This window comes from Rhineura floridana, chromosome 5 (genome assembly GCF_030035675.1).
Source record: "Rhineura floridana isolate rRhiFlo1 chromosome 5, rRhiFlo1.hap2, whole genome shotgun sequence".
Lineage (NCBI taxonomy): Eukaryota > Metazoa > Chordata > Lepidosauria > Squamata > Rhineuridae > Rhineura > Rhineura floridana.
Genome location: NC_084484.1, coordinates 154,742,280 through 154,757,227, shown reverse-complemented (window position 1 = coordinate 154,757,227; position 14,948 = coordinate 154,742,280). Strand labels below are relative to the sequence as shown.

The window sequence follows — 14,948 nt, the reverse complement described above, 5'->3', positions numbered from 1 at the left end:
AAAATTGTTTAATTAAAGTGAAGTCCGTACTGCATTTTTGTTGTTGTGGATTAAAAGCTTCAGAGATTAATTCTGGAAAACCAGATTATTCATAGGGGTTAAAATTATAAAAAGAATTGTCAATTCTATTCTCTGGCTTATATTGACACCTTCCTAATGGATGGTTTTTGTTTTGCAGCTGCTGCGGGAGCTAAAACATCCAAATGTAATTTCTTTGCAAAAGGTGTTTCTGTCCCATGCTGACAGAAAAGTGTGGCTTCTCTTTGACTATGCGGAACATGATCTTTGGGTAAGGAAATCTGTTTGTTAGAAGGTAATGGGCTATGGTATTAATGTTTAGAAACAAACTGGTGCTGCAACAGACTGCTTGTATCCGAGGCATGCCACAATGCAAGAAAAAGACCCAAGTGATTTGTAAACCACTTTCCATAGTGTGGTTTTGGTTCTTTGAAATACATACTTGTCCTTGATTCAGGGAAGCTTCACATGTTGTGGGAGGGGGCGAGCCAAGACCCCACTTTCTATTCCCTGAAACTGATCCGCAAGCAAGTTGCATTGCTACAGCTGCCATTTGTTCCACACCACTTTCCCAATCAAGCTAGCAGCTGGGAGCCCTGATTTCACCCTTCAAATGGCTTAATACGGCTCAATTGCTGGATCCAACTTTGAAGAACCTTATTTAGACATCTCTGTGTCCATATTTGCATTGTTACTTGGCAACTGCAGCATAATATAAGGATTCAAATGTGGGAAGAACACTTCTAGTTGATATTCTGCATGTTTTCTATGAGTTCTTACAAAGGCCTTGAGGAAAACGTTGTTGTGCATAAATAGCTTTCAGAGTGGTTCTTTATTTTTACAGTAGTGGGGTTTGAAAAATATGTTAGGTTTCAGCACAGACCTCAGTTAGTTGAGCCTTAGTTTCAAAGATCAGAATGAGAAGTATTGGACCCTTAGACAACAGGTGTGCTGTGTCCAAAGAAGTTCAAGAGACTGTGATCTCCGATGGATGAACTTTAAATACCTTGTTATGGTTTATAGCTATCAGTATGTTTGGGCCAAATTGTCAAGAAGGATGGAAAAAATGATCTAACACAATTTTTTAAAGTATTTTTCTTTTAAATTTGAAAAATCACAGGAAGCTTTTGGAGGTAATTCCTTTTTATTAAATAGAAACATTGCAATACTTGGCAATGGAGTAGATTAGAAACTGGCCTAGATTTGTAGCATGGGAAAAGAAAAAGATAGGACAAGGTAAATGGCAGTTTTTCTAAGAGAGGATTTAAAAATCATTTAGATGAAACATAGTGTTGATCCTTCAACTGTTTTATACTTGCTTTCAATGTGGTGGATAGGCATTCAATGTCTATATGTACATCATAAAGCTATGGGGAAAAAAATGGTTGTGCAGCTGTCAGAAAAAATAAAGAGATTCATATCATTAGAAATGTTGTGTGCGAATCTGTTTGAAGCTCCTAAACAGATCATGTTTCAGATATATTTCTGATCATTCTCATGTATGGTTTCACATTGTTTAACCTGGTAATACTCAAATCTTTACAATTTGAATAGAGAAATTTGACTTTAGAACAAAGTCTTTGAAAGATGATCAAGGGGGTGGGTGAGTGTTAGAAGAGGTGAGTATAATACATGATGTGGTATACAGGATAAATAAAATTAAGATGGCAAGATAATAGGAATAAAGTTGAAGCACTAAACATGAATACAACATGAATACAATACTTAACTGAAAGGGAGATGGCTAATTCTAGGGAGAATTATACATTATTTTGTTCTAGTCCCAAGAAATACTATACTGATTAATGAATTCAGAGAACATTATTTGCTGAAGCATTGTATCAAAATATCAGTACCCGTCTTTATTAAGTATGCTTGTTTTCTGTTTTTCAGCACATAATAAAGTTTCACAGAGCTTCTAAGGCAAACAAGAAGCCAGTTCAGTTACCTCGGGGAATGGTGAAATCTCTATTATATCAGATCCTAGATGGTATTCATTACCTACATGCTAACTGGGTGTTACACAGGGATTTGGTAAGTAGATCTACAGTGGGGATTAGAAATAGGTGTAAGGCTTATATCTAGTGGTGGTGTTTCATAGAGGATATCAGGTACTAAGGTACTAATTATTTGTTTTAATGTGTGACTTGGCACTGCAAATGTCTAGTGAATAATGTGCCCTTGTTTTGTATAATGTTTTTCTATTACCTGGAAAGGAAAATGGCTTCTTCCAATAGGTGCTCTTCTGTTACCTAATTAGCAAACAAAACACCGTAAGAGCAAAATTGTGACTGCATATTTGCGTCTCACATATTTTTTGGAAGTATTTCCAAAGTCTTGTATCCTATGCAAGCTTCCTTAGAATGTAAGAATTGCCTTGTTGGATCAGATCAAAGAGCCATTTAATCCAGGGATGGGGAGTCTATGGCCCTCCAGATGTTGTTGAACTGGAAGTCCTATCAACTCTAGCCAGCATGATCAAAGGTCAACCCGCAGGTTCCCTATTCCTGATGTAGTCCATTGATATTGCTGTCACTGTCTGTAGTAATGGCCAGCCAGATAACTCTTAAAGATTCACAGACAATGGTAGAGATGGCCATCTGTGATGTTTACCCCTTAGCATCTGGTAATCTGTAATATAGTGCCTCTGAATACGTTGGTAGTGTTATGCCTAATCGCCACTGATAGACCCTGATTGTATAATTCCCTAAGCTAATGGACATCAGCTCATCTTGTGGCAATTCAATAAGATGATTTATTTTGTGAAAGAATTATCTTTCATTGAATAACTCTTAGCTTAGAATAGAATCACTCTCCACACTATCGATATAATTCTCTTCCATTTTCTCCTTCTTTATAGATGAAAGCCCTATATGTGTTAAAGACTTTATTTGTAGGATAGAAGCTATAGACCCCAATGATATATTCAAATAGGATAACAGAACTGTACACGGTATCTTATATGTAGATGCATTTAGCTGGTATTCTGTACATGCTGTGGTGTCTTCCTAATAAGATGTGATGTCATTTCCTAATGCTGACTTGCCTCTTTAACTGTTATTCATCTGCTGGATAAAAGTTTATGTTGAACAGTGCAAACCTTAAGTTAAATCCTAGTAGTTGTCTTCCTCCCCCTCCTGTCTGCTCACTTTCTGCTTACAGTTTCCAAGCTAGGGTTTCAAAGAAGGGAAGACAGTAAAGGAATATTCCCCATTCATTTCTTCATCTAATTCATCTCAGCCACAGCTGCTGCCATGTGAGCAAGGGACAGGGGCAAGTCCTGTTACTCTTACGCTTTAGTTGCAGCATAGGAAGCTGCCTTATACCAAATCAGACCTTTGTCTTCACTGACTGGCAGTAGCCTGTCAGAGTTTGATGTAGGGGACATTCCCAGCCCTCCCTGGAGATGCTGAGGACTGAAGCTGGAACCTTCTGCATGCATGCAAAGCGGATGCCTAACCACTAAACTACGGTAGCAAAGGCTTGGTTGAAGTGTTTGAGGAGCATGAGGGAGAATGCTTTCCCTACCTTTCCTGTCCCACAACTGGTTATCCAAGCTTCTCTTGCCAGCCCTACCATCATGCCTCCCTTCTGGAATGGGATGTGGGGGCAAGCAGAGGAAACAAATGGCCAGTTTGGGTCCTGAAGGCTTTTCTCCACCCCATGGCCCAACTTCTGAGGGTTGCTGCTCCCTATGAGAGACCAGCTCGGGGAGCTGCTAAGAGAATCACAATAGCTGCTTTCAACAGTTGTAGCAAGTTAATATAATAAACAATCTTTTCATCTCTAAAACAATACTGCAACAGATTGTAGCACATCCAGCTTGTGAAGTAGCTGGTCTTCGCCACAGTGCATGAGTAAATGCATCTGGAATTGTAGTTTTGTTTATACTTTAATGTACTAAAGCCAGAACCTTCAGAATAAGATATGCAATGTTTTGGACATTCATGTCATGTAATAATCCTCTTGGAAATGTACTTCATCATGGTTATTTTGCCCTTCATTCCTTTGCCCAATAGATATTTCAGAAAGTGCCAGTATAGTCCCCACAAAATAACCTTTGGTGGACCAAAATATTCAAGCAAGCCTGGCCCTTGGAGTAAAACAGTTGGACAGTATTGGTTTGATCCAGCCCACTGGGGGCATGCTGCCTGTGTGTGGATCTCCAAAGCACATGAGAGCTTGTTTTTTCTTCTGCCTGGGTGCTAGGCCTACTGTTGACTGGATCAAGCTCTTTGTGTTAGACTCCCTATCAGCTTGTGAGTTGTTCTGAGTACTGAAAAGCAACACAGAAACATCTTTAAGTAAAGCAAATATTCAAACTAGGGTTGGTGACGCTTTGGATGAACTCTCATGAAAATAAAATAACTGAATTCTCTGTAGAGCTGCTTTGGCACACTATTCCTGGAACTGATTGCTTGCTTGTTTGTTTCAAATTCAAGGCTACATTTTTTGTATGTGCACAGCTGTTGCTTTAACCTTCAGTGTTCAATTCTCTGCAGAAGCAGAGAATTATGAAAGTAATTTTTCTCATGTGCAAAATTATTAATTATATTTAAAAAGTTGTGAATGAAAATATTCACCACTGTGTGAAAAAAGCCTAAACTGGATAGTTCAAGTGATAAGTAAATTTAATAGAGCCTAATAGGTGAGTTGTTTTGAATGTGGTCTAGATTAGCAGCTGCTTCTACTTCTGGATGTTGGGCTATTGTGAAGTGTGGTGATGACCTCAGTACATTTAAAGTTTACAAGTGCCACAGACAAATCCACAGAAGCAAGAAAAAGGAGAAGTTGAAGTAGGGGATTTGGAGAGCTGCTGCTGACTCTGAACTCTATAAACTATTGCTCTTGTCCCTTGTAACAAAATGATCCCCACCCATTATGATCTGTGTATCTTTTGAAAGGTCATTGCTCTCCTCTGTCTCTTTCACTGGTTCTTTTCTGTTTGGGGCTTCTTTAGAAACCTGAACAGCAATGAAGAGGAGGACTGCCCTCTTGAATCTGGAGGGTCTGTAATGGGTGTTATGGGTGTGTGTAGTTTGTGTGGGGTAGCCACACCCACTTTGGTCTTAGCCATGCCCACTACTAAATTGTGACCTCCAGAGGGTTGGCCAAGAACAAAGATGGACAGACTTCAGGCTTTGTCTACCTTGTGTGTTACTAGAACTCAAGATCTACCAACAAGAGCCAGGGGAAATAACATACAATTAGAATTAAAGAACAGGATGCCTTTGGCAATACCCAAGCTGTACCAGAGCCGCTGATCTCATAATCCTGTAACCCCAAAGTTCACTACTAGTTTGCTTTCTTCAGTTCACCAGCCAAATCTAGAAAAAGTCATTTTGTTGCTACTGGTGTTAAACAATTGGGAGTCAAAACCCCTTGCAAATCTACTGCAAATCACCCAGAGATCCGGATCTACCTTGTGCCTACCCCTGGCCAAGAGGGAATGCAGGCCTTGGGTTGAGAAAAAAAATTCTACCATTAGTATTGTTTGTTGTTGTTGTTGAAACAGCCTTGGTCGCCCTGGTAGATGATATGAGGAGGGCGTTGGATAGGGGAGAATATACCTTCCTCGTCCTCCTGGATCTCTCAGTGGCTTTTGATACCGTTCACCACGGTATCTTGTTAAACCGCCTAGAGGGATTGGGGATGGGGGGCACTGTTTTACGGTGGTTCCATTCCTATCTCTCAAGCAGGTACCAACGGGTAGCATTGGGGGATGAGGTTTCAGACCCTTGGCCTCTTACTTGTGGAGTGCCACAGGGTTCTATCCTATCCCCCATGCTATTTAACATCTATGTGAAGCCGCTGGGGGCCATCATCAGGAGTTTTGGGCTGCAGTGTCACCAATATGCGGATGACACTCAGCTCTATCTCATTTAAGTCCTCACCAGAGTTGGCTGTGGAGACCATGTCCAAGTGCCTGGAGTCCGTTAGTGGATGGATGGGCAAGAACAGGCTGAAGCTAAATCCCGATAAGACCGAGGTGTTACTCATGGGTGATAAGAGAAGGTTGGGAGACATCGACTTGGTGTTTAACGGGGTGAGATTACCCCTGAAGGACCAGGTCCGCAGCCTAGGGGTCATTCTTGACTCCCAGCTGTCCATGGAGGCTCAAGTTTCGGCAGTGAGCCGGGCAGCTTGGTATCAACTACATCTGATACAGAGGCTGCGACCCTACCTTCCTGTACAGCTACTCCCACGAGTGATACATGCCCTGGTCTCCTCTCGCTTAGACTATTGTAATGCACTCTACGTGGGGTTACCCTTGAAGATGGTCCGGAAACTCCAGCTGGTACAGAATGCGGCGGCACGCTTGATTACGCATAGCCATCGCCGGGAACATATCACCCCGGTGTTGATATATCTTCACTGACTACCAGTGGTTTACCGGGCCCAATTCAAGGTGTTGGTATTGACCTTTAAAACCCTATATGGTTTTGGCCCGGTTTATCTAAAGGACCGCCTCCAGTATCACCAATTAAGCCGCCTCACAAGATCAGCCACACAGGATCTCCTCTCGGTCCCACTGGCCAAAACAGCCCGGCTGGTGAGGACCAGAGAGAGGGCGTTCTCGGTAGTGGCTCCCACCCTCTGGAATTCTCTCCCCTACAATCTTCGACATGCCTCCTCCCTGATGAGTTTTCGCCGAGCTTTAAAGACCTGGCTATTCAGGCAGGCCTACAGGAACTTCGAGCTAGATTAGTTTGTAATGTATTAACTGATGTTTTTGATGTTAGTTTTAATTGATGAATGTGGTTGTATTTTATTGTATTGTGTATTGTATTTTATTGTATTGTGTATTGTATTTTATTATCCTGCTGTAAGTCGCCTAGAGTGTCCGTTAATTCGGACAGATAGGCGACTAACAAATAAAATTTTATTGTTATATTATTATTGTTGTTAAATTAAACTTATATTCTACTCTTCCTCTCAGGGAGCCAGTTGGCTGCCTTGATGTAGATGCCACTATTACTAGATTATTGCAAGGATTGAATTAAGGTAGGAAACAGCTGCTCTCAGGGTGCAGCTCCTGGGTGGCCAAACTCTGTGGCAAGTAGTAGAAGTAACAGCAGTTTGAAACATCTGGACAGCAGCCAGAGGGCTTGTAAGCTTGGTCATAATATAGTCATGTGCTGCAGATTACTCACTTTCTAGATCAGGCTAATCCCACATAGGCTAAATATGTATTGTACTGCACACAAGAGTGGTACTATCTCTTACTTTGGACTTGATTTGTGTCACACTTTTGAAAAACCCCAAAAATTCCTAGAAGTCTTGGTGTCACTCCTGACTTAACACGTGTATTAAAGGGAACCTCAGAAGAAAATAGAAGTTTGTGCCCTTAATATTTGATGGGGCACATGTTTGTTTTGTATGTTCTTTTTTTAATTTGGGTTATATGTACCTAAGTTTTTTGTACGATCAATATAAATTTAAGGGGAAATTTGCTCTGCATATAAGTTTGCTTTGCTGTGTAAACCAGGATGCCTTGTTTCTGGGCAAAAGAAAGTGGTCATTCTCTGGAACGATATTTATTTATGTGTAAAAACATAAACCATCTACTCCTACAAAATACAGCATGTGTTTCTGTACTGAGATTCCTTGTAGAATTTGTCACTAAGAGTTATATCCAACACTGTCCCACTTGTGCAACAGACGTATGCTTTTGCAACAAAACTTGTCCCTTCTCTCCCTTGCAAAAAATCTGCTCCAGAGGGTGGGACCCTCTGGAACTGATTATGGGAGCACACAGGGTAAGGAGAGGAAGGAGAAGTTCCATTGCATGAATGGAATGTCGCTCACAGAGTGTTCGATACAATCCTAAAAGTTAAATATGTTATGATTCACTACATACAGTAGAAGGCATAACTAAGTTGTTATATTTTAAGTTATTTTCATGAATCATTTAGTGGTTTATGTAGAACTTATTCTATTTGTCTTTTGGATACTGAAGAAGTTGGTTTGGGTGTTTTGCTAAAAGAACAACATCAGGGTGCAATTTGCATAAAGTAATACAAGAAATTAAATTTGTACCTAATCTTTAATTGAGCTTGGAGCACATTCATTGCAATCATGTAGACACCAGTGATAACCAACTTCCTTAAACTGGGGCTAGATCCTTCTTGGCCAAGCTACTCGGACTAGACCTTCCCATTAGCATTACTGTTCTTCTTCCTTCCTCCTCCCAACGCATGGGTGTGGGAGGGTCCTATTATAATTCAGAAGGGGGTATCCTCTGATTCAGCGCTGAAGGGGCATGCTGGTGAACAGTGCTACTTTTGCCTGGCTACTATCACTTTTAGTCTTCCATCCAGCTTGCCAGTTCTCTTTTCATAGTAAAAACACAACTCTGATTAAAGGACTGCCTTGCACAGATTCAGATGCCTTTCTGGGGTGCTTTGTTTCCATTATTGCCACCAAACAGCAACAGAACAGCCTTCAGCATCCTTGAAAATGGTACACCACATCCTCATTGCTGTTGTTGCATAGTGCAATGCAGGCATTTCTCTCAAAATCGTCAGACATTTCATTTATATAACAGAACATATACCAGTGTCATCCATGCTCTGTGGTAAAATTAGATCCAGGAAATGGGCTGCATTACCTTTTGCAGAACTGTCTCCACATGACACTCTGAGAAAAGAGCATGAAAACAGATCAAGCATGAATTGGCTGTCTATAAACTTTGAATAGTAAACCAGATTTAAATTGGTGCTTGAACGTATTTACACAGTCCGAGAAGTTGGTGACATTTGTGCTCATTCTTTTAGAGCAAATCTCTGGTACTTTGGATTTCTGAACCCACCCTAAGATTGCAGCTGAACCAGTCTAGCAGTTATATGCATTTCTGCTGGGGTTCATAAATTGCAACAGAAGTCTCCCCTTCCCTCTTTGTTAATTTTTGCAGTCACAAAATGTCACTAGGTTGTCCAAGACATTATGGTCTCCACAAGCTGCAATTCACTAGGCAGTTTTGGGGAAGCAGGTTGCCTTCATCTGTTTAGTTTGTCAGTGACTTCTTCTGGATACTTCCCCCATTCATAGCTCTCTGTGAGTGCTTATCAAAGACTATGAGGAAACTGTGCTTCATAGCAAGGTAGAAGAGGCAATGAGGCACTGCATTATGTATACTATTACATCAGAAATTAATAGATATTTATATTTAAATATATGTACTCATAGTATTAGACAATTATTTTTGCCTTAAATGACCATTAATATCACAATTAAACCAAAGCCCATTCAAGCACGCCAGGTTTGATACTAGAAATCAATCTTAATTTTTTAACTAGGAAACTTTGGCAGTCTTTGTCTTAAACTATTCAATCTTTATGTACTAGAAAATTTAATTGTACTTTAATCATATTAGACTTAGCCAACTGACTTGCCTTTTTTAGTATATGCAGAAACTCTAGTTAAACACAGTGAAAATTAATTTTCCTTAAATGTAAGTCTGCAAAAATTCGATTAACAGACTAGCTGCTTTTGGCTCCAGATTTTCCCCACATTTTCCATATAACTAACCAGAAGCTAGTCCTTAAGTTTATTTATATCTGTTAAAATTGAAGGTATTTAAAATCAGGTTAACTTATGGAAAAATTACTGTTCCATAGCATTTTTAGTCCTTAGAAATGTAATTGTCTAGCAAATTCACATAACCTATTATCTGTGATCTGTAATCCCATATCAAAGTGACAACGTTGCATGTTGCAGTGTATGCTGGTTTTAATATTCTGTGTTGCCTCAAGTTGTGTAGGTAAACAGTGACAATAACTCAACTTCTGGGATTGTTTTCAGAGCATAGGAATGTCACAGAGAAGCTAGACTTCAACCAAGTTTAAGAAGCTGGTTATAAAACCATAATATTTTTGGGTGTGGCTTTTCTGTACAATGTACCTTGTATTTTACTTTTTTTTCCAGTAGGCATACTTAGAGTATTTGGTAGAAAGCCTGTTTTCCTTAGGCTCCCTCTATAGCAGTGGTTCCTAACCTAGGGTCGATGACCCCCAGGGGAGTCATGAAGTAATCCAGAGGGGGCTACGAACAGTAATTATTTTTTTAAAGTCTTCACTCCCTGGACATTGTCTGCTCCCCGCTGCCACTGCAGACGACACCTCCCCCTTGCTCCGAACGAAATGGGAGGACTTTTGCTAAAGTGCTATATCATCTTTCAGGAATACCAAGGGCAGTCATCTGCCTATAAAATGTGTGGCAGATGCCAAAGGAGGCTGAGGGTGAAGCTACCAAGAAGTTACTATCACTGACCTGTCTCCTCTCACTGCTGCTGCTGACGTCACCCTTACTCAGAACGAGTACTGCAGCTGATATGTATTTATTTATGTAATTATTATTGCATTTATATCTCACCTTTCCTCCACATTGCACCAGGTCATACACATAGTTCCCCCCTTTCCATTTTATGCTTACGTCAACCCTGTGAGATCTTAAGGCTTGGGGGGAGAGGGGTATTTGATTGGACCTTTGCATTAAGAAAAGAAAGCAACACCTCCCTGTCTGCAGGAAGCTTTTTATGGAAAGGGATATTTGCAGATGTGATTTTACCATGCACCATTTTTTCAATTAACAGAGGCTAAAATTACAATTAGCATGGGGAGGTGGTCATGAAATTTTTTGAGCTTTTAAAAGGGGTCCCATACTTATACGGGTTGGGAACCATTGCTCTATAGCATATCTTTTCCTTAATGCCTTGTAACATCTTCCTTTTTTACAGCTAAGCTTTTAACTTGATTCTCACCAGTTTCTTTTTACTACTATTTTATGGTGTTCCTATTCCATGCTGCTCGGTTTCTAAGCCCATTTCCCTCATAGCTGCTCTCTGCCTGTGTGCCATGTTGGTCTACCTCCCCAGTTATGCCAGCAAAGGACTTGCATTGTTTTAATTGCTAGATGAATCTGAAGCATGACAGATTTTCTTTCAAAGAAAATTATCTTGTGTTGATCACTGTTCACTCTAATAAAGAGTAGTTTCTAGATGTCAGTCATGTTCTTAGCGTTAATATTTTCTTCATTGCAATTGCTGTGATATTAAGACTGAAGTTTGTTCATAAATACGTTTTAACTCTTGGGATTGGTGTGGTCTGAGAGCTAGAAGCTTCCCAACTCCAGGCTTTCATTAGTCATGAACTTGCTAAGTGGCCTTATTCGCTCTCTCTCACCCTCAGTTTCCTATCTGTAAAGTTGGTATAAGCAGCCGCCCCATCTGTCATCATTGAATATGCATACCAGTAGCAAATTAAGGTGTTATATAGTCAAAAGGGAGATCTCATATACCCAGCATTAAAAAAAAAAATCCTTAGGAGAAAAAATTAAGGGGGCAATCCCACCAAAATACTCCAAAGAAGATTGACCATGCTCAGTGTCACCGAATGTGAAGTGTAAGTGGGAAGGGGAGGTGCAGAAAAGGAGCAGCAAATAGGGTTGCCAGGTTTTTGCCCGGTGACTCCAGATTTTTGGGATCCTCTCTGGGTGAGTCAGCTTAATCTCCGGACTCTCAGCTTTCATTTTTAAAAAAATTAAGTTTCTAGGTGGTGGTCTGGTTCACGAGATATATACCAAAACGTCACACACACCCCAGCAACTTCCGTTAAATAATCTCTTAGCTGGCTGCTCTAACCCCTCCCGTTCAGGTTTGTAGCCAATACGTGAATTCAGGGTTATGATTGACAAGGGATTTCTTGACCTCCAGGCAGTACCTAGACTCCATTGCAAAGGTAGAAAACTGTTGTTGTTTTTCTGTTTATCTGAATATCTCAAACTGAGTAAGTACATAGCTTTCAACAGTACCAAAAATCTTTTTTCCTCTTGTGTGCAGGAGTCAAACTAGTTTAAATTTTCCTGGGCTGTTGAAGATGGCAGTGTTTTGAAAACCTTCCCAATATGAAGCTTTAATCCAATACTTGCTATTCCAGGAGTAAAGCTGCAATGCTAATCCCTCATACCTGGAGTAAACCCCACTGAATTCAATAGGACTTGCTTTTGAGTAGACATGGTTAAGATTGTGCTGTAAATTAACTGAGTGAACATAGCAAAGGATTGTGTTTGTGTTGTAAATCTTTCTCTTTCCCTCCAAGCCTATTTTTTAAAGCACTTAGGCAGGGCTTACGTAGGTATCACTGCTTTTATTAAGTAGGAAAGTAATACTGATTTTTTTAAAAAAATGTTCAGCAATGACAAACTGGTTTTGACAATAAACTATTATATGGGGTCTATGTATTTTTATATCTCCAGTGGGTGTGTATATGGAGTCTTCCCAACAACCCTGTAAGGTAGGATTGCTGATTGGAAACAAAGGCAGCTCACAACAAGAAATAAATCCCTTTAAAAAATTCAATAACCATAAAAAATATAAACAGTTGCAAAACAGCTTAAAGTGGCATGATTCTGATTTTAGGTTGGGTGAGTGTTCCTTATCACTTGAGGCTGCAGTTCTGTGCACACTGCCCTGTTTGAGTAAGTCCCATTGAATACATTGGGACGCTTCTGAGTAACAATCATAAGAGTGCATTACAAATATATTTACAGGTAGTGTAAATAATAAACATCTGTGACAGTCATGCTTATATAAATATTTCTTCATACTATGTCCCAATAAGTATTTGATTTCACACTATGGTTGTAAATTATTACTTCCTCTACATTTTAAGTGTGCCCTTCTTCCTTGGGGTGTTCATGGTTCCCCTCTGTTGTTTTCATCCTGAGAGGCAGATTAGACTGAGAGATGGTGCGTAGCCCATGGTCTCAGCTGGTCCACAGGAGAGGAGATACAAGCAAGCCAGCTTTCAGAGACCGAGTGAACAGGGAGAGCAAACAGGAGTTTGACAAAGGAGTTTGACGGGAGGTCAAGGGGAGGTCTCTAAAAACAACTAATTCTTCTTGTGCAGTGCCCCGCATACCAGTGGGACTCTCAAGTTTACCCTGAAGTAGGACAGGACAAAGCACAGGCCACTCCAAAACAAGTAGTTAGAAAGAAACAAAAGGTAGAAGAGGGTATGAACGGGAAGGATACTCCAGTGGTTGTGGCCTGCAAGGCGTGTGCCATGTTTATTTTCTTGCCTGAGAACAACATGGCATACATGTGCAACAAGTGCAAGCTTGTGGGGAAGAAAAAGTGAGAGGCCTGGAACGGCGGGTGGCCACACTGAAGACTATAAGAGAAGATGAGGAGTTCTTAGACAGAATGCTGGAACAACAGCAGCAAAGAGAACTGGAGGTGGAAGAACAAGAACATGTGGTAGCAGAAGAGGAGACTGCTTTGGAGAGGAAAAACGAAGTGGAGGAAACTCCATGGGAAAGGGTGACAGGAACAGAAGAGCTAGAAGACATCCTTTACCAGTGGAACTATGGAACCGCTTTCACCCACTCGAGGATGAGACTGGAGGACAGCTGGTGGTGGAAGAATTACAGGAGACCCCGTGCAACAACAAGCAAGAGGCTGAAGCTCAATCAAGCAGGGGCAATGAAACCACACCCCACAACAAGAAGATAACAGTACTAATAGTTGGAGGCTCCCTACTGTGTAGGATTGAAACCCAAGTATGCCGAGAAGATCCGTGGACTCGCCAGGTATGCTGTCTACCAGGAGGACGGATTAGAGATGTGACGGAAGGGTTGCCATCACTCATCAAGTCCACCGACAGGTATCCCTTTCTTCTCATCCACGTGGGAACAAATGATACTGCCAAACGGAGCTATGAAGAAATCACATCAGACTTTGAAGCTCTGGGAAGGAAACTCAAGGATTTGGGGGCCCAGATAGTTTTTTCATCCATCCTTCCAGTACTTAGAAGAGGAGTAGAAAAGGAAAGAAAAATACTCCGTGTGAATGAATGGCTATGAAGGTGGTGCCGACATGAGAGATTTGGATTCTGGGACCAAGGGCTATGCTTCCTGGAAGATGGACTGCTGGCAAGTGATGGGTTGCATCTCACAAGTACTGGGAAGAATGTGTTTGGCCACAGCATGGAGAAGTTCATCATGAGGGCTTTAAACTGAATCCTAAGGGGGAGGAAGACGTAAACTTGGTGGTAACGACTGATGAAGGCTTGTGCACAGTAACAGAAACAGAGAGATCGCCTCTGATAGGGCCCAGTAACAGTCCTCAGAAAAATGTAGTAAGGAAGCCAAGTCACAAATAACATGGTCTTCAATGTCTGTATACTAATGCCCAGAGCATGGGAAACAAGCAGGACGAACTTGGACTCTTAATGCAGGAGGGTAATTACGACTTGATAGGTATAACTGAAACTTGGTGGGATGACTCCCATGACTGAAATACAGGCAACTGAAGGATATAACTTGTTCAAAAAGAGCAGAAGGAATAAAAGGGAGGTAGAGTCAGGCTATATGTTAAAAATATATATGCCTGCACAGAAATACAGGAAGATGAGCTTGGTAGCTCCACCGAGAGTATCTGGATTAAAATTAATGGGGCAAGTAATAAAAGGAATGTGGTGCTTGGAGTCTACTACCGACCACCCAATCAAGGAGAAGATGAGAATGTAACTTATGAAAAGCAAATTGTCAATGTTTCGAAGAGGCATGATGTAATGGGAGACTTCAGTTATCCCGATATCTGTTGGGAGACAAATTCTGCCAAACAAGGCCCTTCCAAGAAATTTCTGACTTGTGATGGAGATAACTTTCTCCTACAGAAAGTGGAGGAAGCAACCAGAGGATCAGCTATCCTGGACTTGATTCTAACCAACCAAGATGATTTGGTGGATGAAGTGGCAGTTACGGGAACTCTGGGGGAAAGTGACCACACCATACTTGAATTCTTGATTTTAACATAAGCAAAAGCTGAGAGTAGCCATATGTGCACCCTGGACTTCAGAAAAGCTGATTTTAATAAACTCAGAACAATTGTAAGTATGGTTCCATGGCAAGCGACCCTAATGAGAAAA

General features: G+C 40.9%; 1 protein-coding gene across 7 annotated transcripts in view; it reads left to right on the top strand.

The window, feature by feature from the left end:
• Nucleotides 1-14,948, top strand: part of CDK8 (cyclin dependent kinase 8) — a 74,800-nt gene that overhangs the window by 18,432 nt on the left and 41,420 nt on the right. For 6 of the 7 annotated variants that reach the window (XM_061628531.1, XM_061628530.1, XM_061628529.1 and 3 more), the window contains 2 exons: nucleotides 179-289; nucleotides 1,912-2,052. In XM_061628531.1, coding sequence (XP_061484515.1) covers nucleotides 179-289; nucleotides 1,912-2,052 — 252 coding nt within the window. Of the gene's footprint in view, nucleotides 1-178; nucleotides 290-1,911; nucleotides 2,053-14,948 lie in introns of those variants that run through there. The other variant, XM_061628532.1, reaches the window with a different exon arrangement.